This window comes from Pseudopipra pipra, chromosome 26 (genome assembly GCF_036250125.1).
Source record: "Pseudopipra pipra isolate bDixPip1 chromosome 26, bDixPip1.hap1, whole genome shotgun sequence".
Classification (NCBI taxonomy): Eukaryota; Metazoa; Chordata; class Aves; order Passeriformes; family Pipridae; genus Pseudopipra; species Pseudopipra pipra.
In genome coordinates, this window is record NC_087574.1 from 5,819,515 (window position 1) to 5,838,157 (window position 18,643).

At 50.8% G+C, this 18,643-nt stretch overlaps 1 protein-coding gene and 1 long non-coding RNA gene across 4 annotated transcripts in view; one reads left to right on the plus strand and one right to left on the minus strand.

Annotated features, from left to right (window-relative positions):
- Positions 1 to 4,167: 4,167 nt before the first annotated feature.
- Positions 4,168 to 18,643, minus strand: part of HOXB4 (homeobox B4) — a 31,466-nt gene continuing 16,990 nt past the window's right edge. For 2 of the 3 annotated variants that reach the window (XM_064636776.1, XM_064636777.1), the window contains exons 2-3: positions 5,954 to 6,380; positions 4,168 to 5,133 (exon numbers count right to left, since the gene is read on the minus strand). In XM_064636776.1, coding sequence (XP_064492846.1) covers positions 4,814 to 5,133; positions 5,954 to 6,374 — 741 coding nt within the window. In that variant the 5' untranslated portion in view covers positions 6,375 to 6,380 and the 3' untranslated portion in view covers positions 4,168 to 4,813. Of the gene's footprint in view, positions 5,134 to 5,953; positions 6,381 to 6,489; positions 6,637 to 18,643 lie in introns of those variants that run through there. The other variant, XM_064636775.1, reaches the window with a different exon arrangement.
- LOC135403106 (uncharacterized) overlaps positions 6,174 to 18,643 on the plus strand; it is a 29,604-nt gene continuing 17,134 nt past the window's right edge. Inside the window, exons 1-2 of the long non-coding RNA XR_010425309.1 lie at positions 6,174 to 6,290; positions 16,448 to 16,541. This is a non-coding gene — a long non-coding RNA (uncharacterized LOC135403106). The remainder of the gene's footprint in view (positions 6,291 to 16,447; positions 16,542 to 18,643) is intronic.

The window sequence follows — 18,643 nt, forward strand, 5'->3', positions numbered from 1 at the left end:
AAATCTGTCACCGGGGCTGAGAAACTCCCGAGCCGCTCCCAGAGCTGAGCGGCCTCTAAAGAGAGTCGGTGCCACACCGGGCCAGCGCCAATCCCACCCCCCCGCTTCTCCCGAGACCCCCCTTCCCAGGCAGAACCCCTCTTAGATCCATGGATTCACATATATAAATATATCTATATTTATTTTCCCTTCCTCTCTACCCCTGCTCTCCGTTACCTCCACCCCAGCGGGGTTGGGCTGCGCGGGTTTTCTCACCTAAAAATTCAGATTTTTAAATCAAATTTGGGGATCTGGAGGTAACAAAGGGCACCGGCGGCTGTTCGAGGGGTTTGGGATGGGGGGGTCGCGGCTCGGGGGGTGCCGGGAAGAGGCTTCCCGGGATTCCCCGGGCCCGCTGGGATCCTCCGCGCCCGCTCCGCGCCCGCTCCGCGCCCTCTCCGCGCTGCTCCGCGGGCACAGAGGAGCTTTTGAGAGCGCCCTGGGCAGGGGAGAAGCGGGAGGAGGTGCGGGGGGGGGACAGAGAGAAAGGCGGGGAGGGGGGGTCGGAGAGGGGACTCTCGGAAACAAAGGAATTTCTGAAAATGAGAGGAGGGACGAGGCGACGGACGCGGCCAGGCCGCGGTTTCGCTCCTCCGGGTTGGGGTTTTTTTTTTCCCCCCCGAATTATTTTTGGGAAGGCAGGAGCAGCCCGGCCTCTCCTGCCCCTTTTCCCTCTCCCAAAGCAGAGCGAGCCGCAAACACGGAGGGATTTTGCAGCTGGAGGAGAAGGGAAGCGGTTTGTGGGGCACGAGAAAGTAGAAATAAACCCATTTCTAAGCCCTTAAGGCCCCCACGTTTTTTCTCCCGGGCCTGGTTCCCGATTCCACGGCTCAAACCCTGGGTTTTTTGGGGCCGGGACCCCGCACACGCAAAGTTTTGCTGAACTGGGGGCTGAGCTGTCGCCCAGCACAATGTCCAGCCTCGGAGAGGTCAAGGGGTTTGGAGGTCACTCCCCGGCTATAATACCCAGCTAATCGCCTAGAAAACGTGTCCTCTGCGTGAACTCTCTCCCCCGAGCCGGGGCTTGCCAGCGCTGGGTTTTGTCTCCCCAATTTTCACCCCTTCCCATCGTGTCCCCGGATTCGGGGCGGCCAAACCCCGGCAGCAGCAGCAGCGCTCCCAGGATATCCCGGGACAAAGGCACGGCCTTAACCCGGGATATCCGCGGCCTCTGGGACGCCCTTAACCCGGGACACCCGCACCCCTCGGGGACGCTCTGCCCCAAACACCCCGGGCGAGATTTTCCTCAGGGAAAAAAAAAAAAAAAAGGAAAAAAAAAGACTTAAAACAATGAACAAAGGAGAGAGAAAACCCCCCAAAACCACCCGCCCCAGCCCGGCCGGGGGGCCCGCAGCAAAACCCAGCGGGGCCGAGCCCCAAACGCTCCCAAACCCCAAATCCAGGAGGGGAAAACAACCCAAAAACTATCAGCACAAGTAACCCGCCTGCAAACTTCCCCTGCCCGCTCCCCCTCGCTCGCATCGCTCAAAATAAAACCAGGAGACAGAAGGAAAACCCCGCACGAGAATTCCCTTTTTTTTTCCTTTTCTGCGCCCCCCTCCCCCCTTTTTTTTTTTTTCTTTTTTAGCTCCTTTTTTTTCTTTTCCCCCCTTTCTCTTTCGCCCCAGATTTCTGGTGAAAGGAGGCAATAAACCGATCCGAAATGCATGCCAAGAGAGCAGCTCCGTTACCTGGTTCGCTCCCACATCCTTTTTCCAACGCCCCAGAGACGGCCCTCATGGTTTGGGTGCTTTTCTTCCAAAAAGTGAGAGGTCTGGGGGGAGGGTTTGGCTCGGGGTGGGGGGGGCCCGTTTGATTTTTGGGTTTTTTTCTCCCCCAAAAATAAAGCTTTCACCTTTACGATCCAGATTTTATTATCAATATTATTATTTCCCCCTGACGATTCTTGGAGGGCTCCGGGTGCTTTTTTCCCAACAGACGGTCTGCGGAGATTTGCTGTTGAATAACAATGGGAAAAGGATAAGTATTTAAAGAAAAGAAGTGATTAATGATTTTCTGTATAATTCTCGCATTTTTCTTGGCTTCTGTCTGCTTATAATGGCTGTGAACTTTTAGGTCCTATAGAAATCTTCTTTTCTCCCCCTTCTATTCTATTCATACTTTCCAGCTTTGATTTGCTTCTATAGACCCCGCATTCCTGGAAGCATATGCCTTTTTTTTTTTTTTTTAAACAACCATTTTTTGCCATTCTTAGAAGGCCCATCCCGAAAATAACACCCCCTTTACAACCCCTCAGCAGATCAAAGAGAGAAACAGCGAAATAAAATGCAACAACAACAACAAAACGCCCCAACCTTCAGGCACCGCAATAAAATACAGCCCTCGCCGCCCTCCCCGGAAAAAGGAAAAAAAACCCAAAATGAATAATAAAAAAAGAAACTTTAAAGGTTTGCAGTCGCTGCCTCTAAAAACGCGAGAGTTCACAAAAATCCGGCCGTAAATCCATTTTCTTTTATATCAGCGGGTGTCACGCGCGCCACGCGATCGCATTAATATTATTTTTTAAGCGCTAAAATGTCACCACGAAGGAAAATCCGGCGGCCCTTTGTTCGGAGGGGACTTTTGGGGACACTTTATTTGCGAGGTGGCCGCGCGGTGACTCGGCCGCAGCCAGAGGGACACAAACACACGAACGCACTCGTAGCTTAAATATTCCAAGCCCTGCCTTGGTTTCCGAATAATTCAGGGGAATATTTCGGTCCTGATGGGGGGTCTCGGAGAATTCCTCCGACATCGAACAAATAAGCAAAGCTCTTTTTATATTATTATTATTTTCTTTTTTTTTTTTTAATAAGAGGCAAATAGAAGAAAATGATTCTTTTCTTCAGCCGGTGCCGAGGCTCCCACCCCCCTGAGCACAACGGCCTTTTCTTTATATATATATATATATATATAACTTAGCACTGGAACGTTATTCCGTCCCGAACAGCATTTTCGATACTTTTCTATGAGAAAGAAAATGAAAATTAATACAAGAGCTGCGGCTCACAAAAGAAGCCATTTGTCTTCTTGATTATCTATTTGCTTGTCAGGCCATGAGCTATCGCAGGAGCCAGCTCCTTTGTGATAGAAAAACACACCGAAAACCTGCAAACACCCAGAAACATCTGGGCAAAAATTAGACTCATTAATGCATTAACTACCTTGGAGAAGGAGGTGGGTTTTTTTATTATTATTTTTATTTTTGAGCTGCAGAAAAGCTCTCTGGAGAAAAGCAGCGCTCCCTCCGTCCCTCCCAGCAGAGCCAAGCGCTAATGACGCCTCGGTTTTTTTTTTGGTCCGAGCCCGGTTTGGGAAGAGCATATTAATACACGCTTTGAACAAATAAATCATAATATGTGCGGCTTAGCAGTACTTAAAGCTGATATACCCTAGTCAAACATCTTTTGTTTTCATTAGGGACTCGAGGCTGTGCCACTGACAACAGAAACCCCTGGAAAAAAAAGAAACGTGCTGTTTAATTAATCGCCTTAAAATATGTATTTTTATTTTTTTTTCCCCCTCAGCGGAACAAAAAGACAAAAAAAACCCCCGCATCCCCTCCCCCCTCTCCAGACCAAAAAAAACCAACCCAAAAACCACACGGGGGCAGATTCAACAATGAGAAAATTTATTTTCAATCGCGCTTTTTGTTGTTGGTGGTGGTGGTGTTGTTCCTTTTCTCTGCTATTTACAGGTAATCCCGGACAGCCCGAAGGACAAAGGGAGGGATGGAGGCGGCCGGGGGGGGTCGAGCCGAGCCCCCGCTCACCCCGGGAGGGGCAAACCCTCGCCCCTCCGCCCCCATAATTCACATTTTCGGTCCAAACCGGGGCGAGGCAGCGGGAGAGGAGCTTTTCCCCCTGCTCTGCCCCTCGCCCGGGGGTGACTCCAGGTGCCACAGTTCATCCCCCACTTTCTAACCTGACCCCCCCCGCTCCCCCCCCTCCCACCTCCCCTTCCCGGACTCACAATAAACCCGCCGGACTCAAAAAAAACCCCAAAAAACAACCAACAAAGGAAAAAACCCCAAAGGAGCGGGGTTTACATCGCTCTCCATCCTCTTCCTTTCTTTGTCCGCCACCTACTTGACCCAGTTTCGCTCTTTTTTTTTTTGTCCCGCTCCATTCCCACGTCCGAGAGCTCCGCGCTCCCCGCGCCCGGAGGGGATTTGGGGTCGGGTTTGTCGCTTTGGGTTGGATTTGTTGCTTTGGGGTGGGTTCGTTGCTTTGGGGTGGGTTTTTTTTTTTGTCTCTCCGCTGCTGTGGTAGAACCGCCCGGTGTTTTGGGGTGGCCGGGCCAGAGAAACTTCCCGTTTGTGGCTCGGAGGCGAGAAAAGAAAGGGATGGGGGGGGTCGGGGAGGGGGAAGAGGGGGTGTAGAAAATCCAGTTCGTCTTGAAGAAACTGAGCCTCATTTATTAAAGTGAGCGCTGGTTGTCGAGGTAATAGCAGACATAAGGTCCATCCTTTGTACGGGAGAGTAAACATGACAAATGGGGCAGAGCTTGGCGTGATTAAAGATGAAACAAGGATCCATCTTAGCCAAATCTGAAAACTACTATCTACAGCCTCCTTCTAATGGAAGAGAGGCACAGCAGCGCGGCTCTGCTTTGTTGCAGCTGAGTCTCCCTCTGTTCCCCCTATAAATAAAGAGCACCCTCCTTCCTTCGCTTTTCGGAGCGTTCAAAAACGAACAAAAAGGAATATTCTCGTGTTCCCTACACGCACACGGCCTCACACCACAAACACGCACTCCAGGCATCCCGGGGATAGTTATAGGCTGCTGGCTGGTCCATGGGATCGGCTCTGAGACCCTCCTGGTGGGATCTGCAGGCTGGCGGAGGAGGAGCTGGAAGGGTTGGACCTGATCTTGGTGTTTGGTAACTTGTGGTCTTTTTTCCATTTCATCCGCCTGTTCTGGAACCAGATTTTGATCTGGCGCTCGGAGAGGCACAGGGAGTGGGCGATCTCGACCCTGCGCCTCCGGGTGAGATAACGGTTATAGTGAAATTCCTTCTCCAGCTCCAGGACTTGCTGCCTGGTGTAGGCTGTGCGGGAGCGTTTCGGTTCCCCTCCTGAGTAGTTGGGGTTTACTGAACAAACACAAAGGAGGAAAAAAAAAAAAAAAACGACAGAAAAAGGGAAAAAAAAAAAAAAAGGAGGGAAAAAAAAAAAAAAAAAGAGCAGAAGAATTACCGAGCTGTTCCTTTAACGGGTCCTTTCCCCCCTCAAAAAAAAAAAAGAAAAAAAGAAAAAAAAAAAAAGCATCACACATTCTTTCGGGGGGGGGATAAAAAAAATACACGGCAAACCTTCTAAAAATATACCCACAACCTATCTGCAAATCTCCACCTCCATCCTCGTTGCTTGACGTGTATTCCTGTCTAAACGTTTTTATAAGGTCCCCCAGACACATTTTCCGAGCCCTCTACGTGTGTATTTACTCGTATATACACACAGCCCTACCAGAGCACCACTCGGTTATCCCCAAATCTTTTAAAGTTGCCCCTACACGCGTGCAAACAGGCGAACGCAGACACTCCTGTTTATTAAATATCACCCAAAAAAAAAAAAAAAAAAAAAGGAGGGAGGGGAGGGGAAAGGAAAATAGTAAAAGTTTACTCAACCCGCCACTTAAATACAAATTACAAAAACATAAAACTTAACTTATGAAGATTCAACAGCCATAAAAAAAAGTAGCCTGCAAGAAATTGGAGGAGGATGGTAACAGAGACTTCAAAGGCACATGGCCAAGCAGAGCAATAAAAATTTATGGAGGATGTAATTATACCGCTCTGCAAACAGGCGCTCGTAAATCTCCGCGAATGGTTATTTTACAACTGGTGCAATAAGATTTCTACAAGACTTTGAGGTGCTACTTACTATAAAGCAAAGCCACTTTAGTTCACTTACCCGTGCTTACATGGACTTTTTTCATCCAGGGGTAAACTACCGGCTCTTTGCCAGAGGAATTGGAAGGGCTTTGGTTCAGAGAGTTTTGGCTGCAGGAGGGTGGCGGGCTGGGGGTGAGCGGCTCGCAGGGCTGGTTTGGCTCCGAGAGGTGGCTCCGCAATCCGGCCGGAGGATGGACATGACCCCGGGGGGATAACACCGCTGCTGGGGGGCCGGAGCTCTGACAGGACGAGTAGAGCTGCTCCTTGCAGGCTGACCGCGGCTGGTACATCGCTTCATGGTGGAAAGTGCTCTCTCGCCTCTGGCTGCTGTAATATTCCGGCGAGTGATTGGGAAGGTAATCGCTGTGGGAATACTCTTCACAGGGTGGGAACTTGGGGTCCACATAGTTGGAGTTGATCAAAAACGAGCTCATGGCCATTAATTTCTTAGAATTGCACACACGAAAAAAAAATATATATCTCTCTCTCTCCTAAAATTTATTCCTGTCCCCCCCCTTTCCTCGTTTTCCTGTTTCGTGGAACCCTCCTACTTACTGTCAAGTGAACAAAGTTGAGTCCATGTGACAGCGCGGGCCAATGGCGAGGGGCACGGCGAGCCCCGGATAAGGAAACCTGCCCAGCCCGGGCTCTCCCGGGGCCCCCCAACATCCCCGGGGAGGCGGCCCGGGGGCTCCCGCTCCCCTCCGGCCTCCCCCGGCCCCGCCGGCCCCGGGCTCCGGCAGCGCCCCGTGGGCGAGCCCCGACACCCCCCCTCGGGCCCACACCCCTCGGGGGTGTGTCCTGGCTCGGGGACCCGAAGGGAAGGGGAGGGTGGGAAAATAAAAATCCTTTTCCCTTCCCTCCCCCCCCCGCCAGAAAAAAAAAAAAAAAATTAGAATATAAGGTAAAAATGATTTTTCGGGGGGGTTGGGGCCGCTCCCGAGCGCTGCCCCCGCACATGATCCATGGAGCCCCCCCGGGCGGGGACTGCATCTCATTCCCCGCTAAGGTGATACGGGAAGGGCCATTGCGCCCCGAGCCTGGCAGAGATGAATAGGGCTGCTTTGGGATCGATAAGAAATTCATCAGCTAATTCGGGGTACCCGGGCTCCTAAATCACATTTAGCCGGGCGCCGAGATTGACTGTTTTCCCACGCACCGCTGGAAAAAAGGAGCCCGTCCTCCGAGCGAGAAATCAGGGACTTGATGAACAATTACAAAAGCGAATTAGCCCAAGTCCTAATGCATCTTCGCCTCGCCCTTCTCGTAATAAAGACGCTTTAAAAGCCAGAGCGAACCAGCAGCCTTTCAAAAGCCACCCCTAATTCCTCAAATTCGCCTTTAGACCCGAAACGAGCGATGGGCTTCTCACAAGCGGCGGCGAAGAAAGCCATAATATATATATATATATATATATTTGTTTCTCGGTGTCGGTGCTGAGATGACACAAATTAAAGCGCTGGTGGGATCCCGGCTCTCAAATCGCAGCAATAACGCCCGCGCTCATCCTCCCCTCCCCTTCCCCCATCCCCTCCGCGGCTCAGATTTTATCTCCAAGCGATGATAAAGTTTATCGCGGGAGCGCCGGAGTTGAGCTAAGGTCAAATCCAAAGTATTTCTTTTTAGCTATAAATCGGTTTTCTGGCTGAGACCTCGTTTTCACCCCCCGTATTTCGGGTTCTGGGGATGTGGGTGGCTTTTTTTTTTGGGGGGGGAGGGATAATTCCTTCTGGGTTTGTGACCTGTAGTGTTTGTGTCAACTACATATTCCCCTAGATACGAATTTGTGACCCAACTTCCTTTACACAAATTCGGATCTACAGGGTACATATAGAAGACAGATGCGTCCTCCTCGGTCAGAGATCTTCTCCTACCGCCATAATTCTCTTCTGGGGCGGGGAGGGGGGAAAGTTTTGTGGCTCGAGAGATCGAGAATTAATCTATAGGTGAAGCCGGTTAAAATATTCCCTCTTGAGAGGAAAGGCGATTAATTAAAGCACCCACTCAGCACACGAATAGCCGATACCAGGAGAGAAAAACTGGGAGTTTTCCACCCTCTCCTCCGTATCTTGCACGTTAATTTATCTCTGATCTAAAAAAATCAGCTTCTGGACTGAATATTTGAGTGTAGACGCACAACGAGACTCGAATCCAAATGACGGCCTTTTAAAAGTAAAATGTCCCAGCTCTGTCCCCACCTCACCCTGAAACCCTCGCGATTATTTTCTGATGCGCAACGCCAAGATTTAATCCATTTTTCGTTCTTAGAGGTCAACCAAGGTTTGGGTCTCTGGGTGCGAGTGCAGATAAATCGTATTTAAAAAAAAAAAAAAAAGAGGGGGGGAAGAAAAAAAAAAGAAATAAACAGATGAAAAGAAATACAGAATGTAAAGGCAGATGGGACGACAGGTTTTTTTTTTTTAATGACAGGCAATTCTTTTTACAACCCGAGAAAAAGATCAAAGGCGTTTCATTTCCGAAAAAGGGATATAAAGCAATAAAATATTCATACTGTCTAGGTAATGAACCTTCATTCGGAACTAATGAGGGTAGCATCATGTTGAGATTTCGTTTAAAATTACAGTTGCCCAAGAGATTAAAAGTACAACACCCCCCTTTTCTCTTCCTTTATTTTTTTTTTCCTTCCCTTTGTATTTCAAAAGGCAGAACATTTTTTTGGTCAAAGCATCTCCCGAATTAACTGCATTTAAACGCCGCAGCGGAGAGATTATATCAGAGAAAACCTGCCTTTCCCCTGCTCCAAAATTCCTGTGAATATCTTCCATAGATCCCACGAACTCCTCCATTTTCCCCAACAAAAGACATTTATGGCCAAGAGTGAAACCCCCGCCGCTCTCCCCGCTCGCGATGACGCCAAATTTTTCAGGTACTTTAAGGTGAATACTCGGATTTGCTGCTAAAACGTGTAATTCCCACAGAAACAGGAAAACCTAAGCAGCGCTTTAAGAAACACGACCAAACGCAACGCGGACAACCCCAAAATCATTTTATGCGCGTAAATAACCCCCGAATTTGCAGCCAGAGCAGCGAAGCGAAGGCTCTTTTCGCTCGGAGAGGAGTTTCCCACCTCCCAAAGCTGCTCCTCCGCCGTGCCGGGGACAGCAACCCTCAAATTTACCTTCCCCTCTAAAACCCGCCATAAAAGTGAGGAGCCAAATCTGATCTGCTTGTACAAGGTGGAGAGGGATGCCATAAAATAACGCTACAGAACCAATCCCATTAGAGCTCCTTTTATTTATTTTTTTTTCCTCCTCTTGGATTTTATTCCTCGCTGATTTATTTTATTGTATTTTCTCGCAGCCGGCACCGTAACTATCTCCTACCCGAGGAGACGAGCCTGACTAGAAATAACGAGGCCTATTCTGCGTTTTTACCCCCCTCCCACATCCCTTTAAAAAAAAAAAAAGGGTTTTAATTTCCCTTCCCGCTGACACGGGGCCGGCGTTTGCGAACCAGCACCCCTAGCGTCTACCACAATCCTTTCCCCCCCGCGCACCTCCAAGAAATCTCCCCCTCGGCCGCCTCAGATCCCGAATTAAAGGCAGCCCCTCTCCTCACCCCCCCTCCCCGCCCCGCGCACCTTTCTCGCCGGGAACCCGCGCAAGTTTCTCTCCCGGAGAGTTTCCCCCCCCCCCGGGGTTTCTCCAGTTCAAAGCGGCCTCGGCCGGGAGGGGGTGGCGGGGGGGGGTTCCCCTGGACCCCCCGGCCTGTTCTGCCTTGCGGAGCCCCCCCAGCCCTGCCCAAAATCCGGGCCGAGGCACCTGCCGGGGCAGGGGGGGAACCCCCCGCTCCTGCTCTGAGGTCCCCCCAAAAGGAGGGGCACCGAGCGGGGGGTGCCCTCCCCCCCGGCCCAGGTGTGACCCCCGGGGGTACCTACCTTGGCAAAGCGCGGCTCCTCTCCTCGGAGCGACCCCCGAGGGGGGTCAGGGCGCTCCCTCAAAACTTGGGAAGGTTTTGCAGGCGGAATCCTACAGGAAGCCCCCAACCCCCCCCGCCGCCCCCTCCCCGCTCCAGCCCGGCTTGTCCCGCTCCCTCTCTCTCCGTGTTGCCTTTTCAGTGGCATTAATTCTCCATAAGAACACTAATTTCCCTCTCTCCTTCTTCTCCTATTTTTGGTGTCGTTTCTCTGTTTTGGTGGCTCCGCCGGTGCCCCCTCCCCTCGCCGCCCCACCAGAACCCGACTATTGTCCTCCGAGGCGAGCGGAACTGCTGCTGGCAGCGCCAGGAGGCCCTCTGAGCATTTTGGGGTGGGAAACCCGCAAGTTTTGGTATTAATCTCATAGTTTGTCAGTCTTTGTTAAACAGCGAGGCGTGTCCGCAGCGCGGCGGCCGCCGAGAGCCGCTCTGACCCGCGGTTCACCCCGCGCCGCGCTCCCTCCGCGCCGCTCCGCAACTTTTAGGGCTCTTTTCTCTTTTTTCCCCCCCCTCTCACCCCCCGGTTGTATTCCCCCCTCTCCCCCCCGGAGCTCTCCCTCTCCAATCTGGCAGCAACGAGGATGGAGATTTATTTTTTAATTTAGTTTTTTTTTTTTTCCTTCCCCCCCTTTCCCTTTCGGGAGCACGAAACCTTTCGGGTTTGGGGGAATTAAACTGGGATTTCCCCCCCGCCAAGCGAACGGGGAGCGCGGGAGGTCTGAGGTGTTTCCTTAGGGCAGAACTTTTAATAAAAGAGCAACCGGCGCCTCGCCGGCGTTTTGGGATGTAATAAATGCGGGGAGGGAAGGTGGAAATCAGACCACACCTGTTTTGCAACAGGGAAACCAAGATTTAAGTCTTACGTGGTTTCCCGGCCAGCCTCGTGTGTCCTTTTAATTTATAATAACGATCAAAAATGGAATATTCTCCTCGGAGCTCGAGCCCCGGCAGGGTCGGGGTGCCCAGGGAGTGGAACATCCCCGCGGGAATTCCGCGTTCACCCCGCCAGCTCCAGCACCGCCGTGAAGAGGTTATTTGGGGAGGAAATCGGGGTTAAAAAGTGTATTCAATAGATTGTTCGGTTGGGAAAAAAAAAAAGGAATAACAGAAAGAAGCGCAGCCTGAAACGCGTCTGCAGCGCCTGCCCCGGACTCCGAGACCCCCGGGCCGAGCCGGGGAGATAAATCAGGAATACCCTTGAAAATGATACCTTTAATTTCCTCCCTCTCCCCTCCCTTCCCTCCCTCCCTCCCTCCCTCCTTCCTCCCCTCTCTCCGAACGAGCCCACTTCAAATGAACGCGCCCCTAAATTGAAAGTTAAACGCCGCGATGGAGGAGGGAAAATTACGGGGGAAAGTTGGGAGGTGGGTGTTGGATTTTTTTATTTTTATTCTTTCTTTCTTTTTTTTTTTTTTTTTTTTATTGCCGTGAAATTATACCTGCTTGTTTTAATCCCCCGCAAACAAATGGCCTTTATTATCCATTACCTGTTCCATAAACCTGGAGTAGAAATGACTGTTCTAGAGAGATAAGTGTAGTAATTACAAGGGCGAGGAGATGGATCACCCGAGTTCCAGCTAAACGGTAGCCCTTATATAGTGATATTTTATAAATACCAAGCAAATTCATGGCAATTAATTAAACCCGAACCTTATCAGGCGAAACAAAACGCTTTACGTTCTCTTGAATTTCACCTACTCCACGAATATATCCGCATCGGGAGAGCAAATGGATTTTCCAGGATGCCTTTCCCAGGGCTCTAGTATTCGCTCCCTTTCTCCTCCAAGAAAAATGACCCTTGTTATAAGTATTTAGCCGCTGAAAATATTTAAAAGCCGGGGGAGGGAGGCAGATTTGCAGGGTTTTTGGGGGGGGTTTTTTGCCCTCCTTTTTCCGGGAGAGTTTGCCCCGCTCCCACTGTTTGCTTAAGGAGCGATTGAAAAGATCTTCCCCGGTCCCAGTGCAAATAATATTTAGAGTTTGGAGGGTTCGAAGTCTGGCGGCGCAGAAATAACTTCGAAAGGCCAAGGGAAATATTTATTATATCAGTTCATTAAACTGCTGCAGTGACCAGAGTGGAGTCGCATTTCAAGCAAGAAATAGAAAATATTTCATTCGAATTCCGACGGAAACCGTGCTGCAAAATAAAAATCGGCCACTTCAACCGGGCCGAGCGAAACGGGCACTTAAAGAGGCCTTTAAATACATATATTGAAATTTTTAAAGCCATCAGCCCACTGATTTCGCCAATATATCACTATTCCAGATTTCCCACCGTTAAGGTAGAAGGGAAAATAAATCGCGGGAGTTATTTCGTGTAATCCTTTTATTTTTGGGGGGTTTGGATTTGCACTCACACGGCGGACTTATTAAAAACTGAGGCTCCGGCACCTCTCCAGGGGCTTTGGAAGCGTTTCCAAGTAAAGATGTTAGAACAGATTTTCACCAACCGTGTCAGACCTCTTTTTTTTTTTTTTTCGGTATAATTTAAACCCTCTCCAAACAAAATCGACGCCGGAATGAAAATTATTTTTTAACTGCTCGCGTTAATATCCTAGAGGGACCTCGGCGTAATTGGATTTAATAAATGCATTTCCCCTCATATTCTGTTAATTCGACTCCAAACAGCGTTTCAGGGCTTATCTTAAAAAAAAAAAAGAAACACTAAGAAGTTGCTCGGCGTTTCCTCGCGGGAGACCCAAATCAATCTACCTGATTTTCTACCCGCGTCCCACCCGAAATCCTGAAGCCCCTTTTTTAATTATTATTATTTTTTTATTATTTTAATTTTTTTTATTCCTGCCTCTCCTCTCGCGGCCGAAAGTCGCTCCCACCTCGCCCTCATCTTCTCCCATCTCTGCCCAGACTCTTCCTCCCGCCTCGCCCCCCTCCCCTCTTTCTTTTGCTCTCCCTCTTTTTTTTTTTTTTCACACTGCCATGGGTCTATCAGGGTTATACACAAGACTGAGTCACGCACGGCGTAAACTTTTGACCCTCAACTTTTTGACCCCTCGAGCTATAACGCTGTACTAACAAGCCCCCCAAGACCACAGTTACCGTCTACGGCTCCAGAAACCAACGCGGCGCTGACTCTCCTATTTTACTTATTTTAATTTAAAAAGAACAGGGGGGAGGTGGGGAAAAAAAAAATGAACGTTTCTCGGTGATTTTTTACCCCGAGGGAGAACAGCAAAAATGGGAGTTTTGCAGACGTTCGCTGTTTATCTCCGCATCACCCACTGCTCTCTTAGACCCACGCATATTTTTTTTTTCCTTCTTTTGCTCCCCATCGCTTTTATATTTTAAAGATCGAGAGGAAAAAAAAAAAACCACATTTCCTCGAAGCGCGGTTGAATGGCGTTGTTTCTCTTTTATTCGGGATTTTATCAGCCCGCTCTGATATTTTTATGGGGGTTATTTTTGGAGGGGGGATAAGGAGGAATGGCGGGGTTTGGAGGGGTTTGGCAGGACCCGAGGGCTCGGCGAGGCCGCGCCGGGGGGACACGGAGCTTCCACCCGGGGGGACCCGGAGCTTCCAGCCGGGGGGATTCGGGGCTTCCACCCGGGGGGATTTGGAGCTTCCACCCGGCGGGATTTGGAGCTTCCACCCGGGGGGACTCGGAGCATCCACTCGGGGAGACTCAGAGCTTCCACCCGGGGGGATTTGGAGCTTCCACCCGAGGGGACTCAGAGCTTCCACCCGGGGGGACTCGGAGCTTCCACCCGGGGGGATTTGGAGCTTCCACCCGAGGGGACTCAGAGCTTCCACCCGGGGGGACTCGGAGCTTCCACCCTGGGGGAACCGGAGCTTCTACCTGGGGGGATTCTGAGCTTCCACCCGGGGGGACTCGGAGCCTCCCCCGGGGGTCTGGGGGGCTGCGGGGCGAGCGGTCCCGCTCCGTGCCCAGCCCGGCCCGGCTCGGCCCGTCCCTGCTGGCAGTGAACTTGGTCTGAAGCGAGCTCTGCTGGCTGCTCGGGGACGTTACAAGCGCCGCGCCTGCCCCGAGAACCCCCTGGCCGAGGTCGCCCGTTCCCCCCCTGCTCCATCCCCCAAACCCCTCCAGCAGCGCTCCCGCCCCGCTTTCGCCGAGTTCTCCCTGCATAAACAACCCCGCTTTGCCACCAAACAAACGTCCTTTGCACAAAATCCCGGCGCTGTAATTTGTTTTGACTTGAAGGGTGTGTATATATACGTGTGTATATATCCGTGGACATACATACACATGTTAAAAAGAGATAAATCAAAAGGGAGGGGAAAAAAAAAAAACCCTCGCGCTAGTCCTGTTCTTTCAACGCTCGCTGTCAAAATAGTTTCTTTTCAAAGCTATTTAGGGTAACAGAACACGGGAAAACTACGCCGGGTGGACACCTCTCGAGTTAAGTTATCAACCTCCCTCCAAATATAATTTATTTAACGTTAGGAGAGGAAAGAATGGGGGAAAAAAATCAGCTCAGACACCGAAATAGCCACGCTCTGAAAGAAAATTTCGCTCTTAAATCCATTCTAGGATTGGAAAGAGACCCCAGAGGAGGAGCCAAACCCCATAAAAGTCCCTCCTCGGGTTCCCTAATTGAGAGACCTTTATCAAGAGGATTTTAAATAATCCCGTCAGCTCGCTGCCTTCAGGTCGGACGTGTAATACAAAAAAAAAAAAAGAAGGCCGAGGTTGGGGCTGGGGGAAGGAACGAGCGATTTCTCAGCCTGAAATTCAGCTGTGGGGGAGGGCAGGGCGGTTCGGGGAGCGGGGCTGGAGGGAAGGGGCCGGTTCCCTTGGAAAGCTCTCCCTGTTCGGGGGGGGTGCGGGCCGGACTCAGTTACGGCGCTATTGCAAATAAATAGGGGAATAATCGCGGGTTTCCTCCGAATCGAATGAAACACGAGCCCGGGCAGCGCAAATCTTCGTCCCTGCCTCCAGCCCATCCCTTCCAAGGCAGAGAAGGACCCGCAGCCTCCCGACCTTCTTTTTTTTTTGTGTGGCCAGGGGGGGTGTGGAAATGGAGATGGAGATGGAGATGGAGATCCCTTTGGCTTCTCCAAAGCATAATCACCACATTGTTGGTGGGTGTCTGTACCGGAGCAATATGAACCACGTCCAGCCCCTTCTCCAGCCCTCCCCCCTCCCTCGCTGCCAACACGGGGCTTGGGAAATTAAAATAAAAAAAATAAATTAATAAAAATGGGGGAAAAGAAAGAAAGAAAAAAACCCCAATACCAAAAAAAAAAAAAAACCAACAAAACGCTGGATGTTTTCCTTAAAAAGGTGACCCGGCAGCCCCGGGGTCCGTGTCGTGTTGTGATCCGCTGCTCACCCTTCTCCTCCGAGAGAGGAGCCGGGGCTGTCCAAGTCTGCTGACCTCGCAATGATCCCTCTCGCCTATGAATTATTGATGAGATATGAGCTCTGATTTCTCTTTTCAGTATGCAAACCCCATTATACTGTTAAAATGGCGATTTAATCGTTTAGAATAGCTCCGCTTTTTTTTTTTTTTCCAACTCATTTGTGCCCCTTCCTTTTCATTTAATTCTCTTAATTAAATCCTTTAACAGATTTTAATCACTTTTTGTTGAATAAAATAAGACATCGCGCGCATCTGTAACTAGGTTACCTTGGCGAAGTTTGTTTTTGGTGGGGGTTTCTTTGTTTTGGGGTGGTTTTTAGTTCGGCCTCTGCCTTTCTCGGTTGGGTTTTTGGGTGGGAGGGCGCTTGAATTTTGTTTTAACGCCGCACCCAGCGAGCAGGGAAGGTGTAAAACGTTAAGAAAAAATCCCTCTAAAATAAAATAAATAAAGGCCCGACATTCAAAATGGCCTGACAACGGCACTGCAGCATCCAGCCGCCTTTTGCAGCTCCCCAAACCTCCCCGTGCCGCTCCCAAACAGATTCTTCCCTCCAGCCACCTCCAAATCGTTCGGTGCTGAACGAACCCGGGAGCCAAATGGGGGTTTTAGGGGCGAAATTCCCCCTTTTTTCGCTCTCCAGCAGCAGCCCGGGCAGGAGGGGCCCTTCCTGCCCTGCCCCGGGGCGATGCCCCCCCAAAGGCGGCTGGATGAGGGTTGGAATTCATGGAGATGCTCAGCTCGGCTCTGGCGGGGGGGGAACCTGAGCTGGGCTCTTGGGGGAGGAAGAACCGCTCTGGGGGTGGGTTTGGTCCCCCTTCAGAGCACCAGCGAGGTTTATACGCTGCTTGCTGAACAAAAAAACCTCCAGGGGAGGGGAGAGGTTAAAGACAGAGGACGGGGGGGGCAAAAAAGGGGGAAATTGGGGATAGTGGCACCAATTTCTTAAGGAGAGATCCCCTGAGCCAGGTGAACTCACGGGGAGGGGCCTCATTTGGCATTTTTTGGGCGAACAACCCCCACCTACCCAGGCCAGCACCGTTCTTAGGTCTGAGAGCCCTTAATTAGAGGTTTTCTCACCTAACCCCAAAGGCACTGCAGAAATATCTGCACAACCACACGCTTAAAACAAGAGAGATTTTTTTCCCCCCTTCCTCAGCAGGAATCGCGTCCCAGAGATTCTCCCTGTTCTCAGGCTCGATATTAAAGCGCTTTGTGTTTATTCTGTGTCTCCTACAGCTCCAGAAGAACTAATTGTCCCGTGCCTGATGCGTGGCATTAAAGTGAGAGCAGCGATGAAAAATGCCGAGGAAAATCCCCGCCTACCTGCACGGTCAGAGCTTCGCTTTCCTGTTTACTCTCCTTATACTTCCTTTTTCACCAGAAACAGGCAGATTTTTTTTTTTTTTGCTTGTTGCTTTAGAGGATGGGGAGGGGGGGGAAGCCTGTGCTAAGCCCGTGACCCTTTCCAGGCTGTAAAAGGCCAGACAATGATACCTCACAGGAAGCTCGAGGTTTCACCACGTAAGGGGGGGGAAGAAAAAAAAAAAAAAAAAAGCCCGAGTAAAGCAAAAAAAAAAAAAAATCCAGTCTGTTAAAACAAAACCAGATTAAAAAAAAAACCCAACCAAGCCCAAAAAATGCTACGTGCTGAAGGTAGAAATCAGATCTCATGGCCAGAGAGGACAGGGTTTCTCGGGATCGATTGGAAGGACGATGTTATTATGCCAGTAACAAAACCCAGCCCTTGTTCCCGGTGCCCGGGATGCTCCAGACGAGGGGGCGGCCCAGGGTCGGTACCTGTTGTCCCCCCTACAGGCGTCTCATCCCGCAGCTGAACTGCACCGCAAATCCCCCTGGTTCTGAGGGTCTGCATCTGCTTTTTTATCTCCTTTTAAATAACGCGTTTTCTGCACCGACCGATTAGAAATGATGGTATTTGAAAGAAAAAAAAAACCCAAACCACAAAAAACCTGTGATCTCCTGCGATCAGAGTGGGGTTGGGAGGGGAGTTTGCCTGGGGCTGTATAAAAACTGAACGCCTCGGGGTGGGGATGGGACCGCGCTGCAGATGATGGGGAGGGAGGAGGTGATGAAGGGATAATCCGTGGACACATGGGTGGATGGATACAGTGTGGAAACACGGTGTTTGTGGGTACACAAATCCATGGTTATATCCCAAACATGCATTAAAGGGAGGGGAAGTCACTTTTCTCGCCTAAATATTTGAATCAGGAGAGATAATTTCAAGTCACCAGCGCGGCCGAGAAGGACGAAGGACGAGCAGGCCACCACTCGGGCTGACCCCAAACCATCACCCCCCTCTCCTCACATCCCTCTCCTCCAAATCCCTCCAAACCTCCCGCAGCCCCTCGCGTTCCTGCGGCCAAACCCACCCCTAAAGGCCGAGTCCTCCAGCATCCCATAAAATATCTTTATTATCCACTGAAAAGCGGGGATTAGGGAGAGGCTGCTGGGTGGGAAGGGCTGCCCGCAGCCCCCTTCCCTCCCTCGGCTCTCCAGCTTTGGCATCTGCCTTTCCAGGGGGGTTCAGGGGTGCGGTGACCACCCCCCGACCGGCCCAGGGAGGGAGAAGCCAGAAGTTCAGCTGCTGATGGCAAAGATACGAGGGGACACATGGAGCAGGGCAGGAAAAACAGCCCGAGGAAGGAAAAGCAATCTCCAAAGTGTGCGAAAGGGGGACATTCTGCTTTGTGTGAGAGAGACGGACATGTGTCCACCAAATGTTGTCTCACCGGAAAAAAAAAGAGAGAGAAAGAAAGAAAGAGGGGGGGGGGGAAGTAAAAAGAAGCTCGTGGCTGCTCTAAATTCTAGAAAATCTCCATTCTCCCCCAGCACCTTCGCTTTGAACTGTTTGTTTTAAAGATTATTTTAGTTTTTAAGGAGAGAGGAGGAGGAGGGGAGTCGGTTCAGGTGTGGACGGAGTGTCCCCCCCCCTCCCCTGCAGATGTGACACTGGGCTTTCAAAAGAGAAAAAAAAAAATAAGGAGCCTCTCCAGGACTGGGTTGGAGGGCCGAGTTTGGGTTTTTCGCCCTCTATTTTGCTCTAAGTGTCTTATTTTGCGGGGACCAGAGGCTGGAACCCCCGACCGGGGCCACCTGCCCGCCCCAGCCCCTCGCCCCCCACCCACGGCCGGCTCTGCTCTCCTGCCCTTCCCCGCTCACTTGTTTATTTTCCCAGAGAAAACCGCTGCTGCTGCCCGCCTTTCCCAGAAAGTTGTCACCCTCAGAGGGGAGAGAAGGGAATCTGGGAGGTACCGGTGGGTTCGACAAGGTTTGGAGGGTCCGTGGGCAAAGTGCAGCTTCTCTGATTATTTTTCTGTAGCACTTGGAGACAGACTGGAGACATACCAGTGGTCATCCAGTGTCTCCGTAGGGTAGGAACGAACTACACAAATACGAGGACACTCGTTC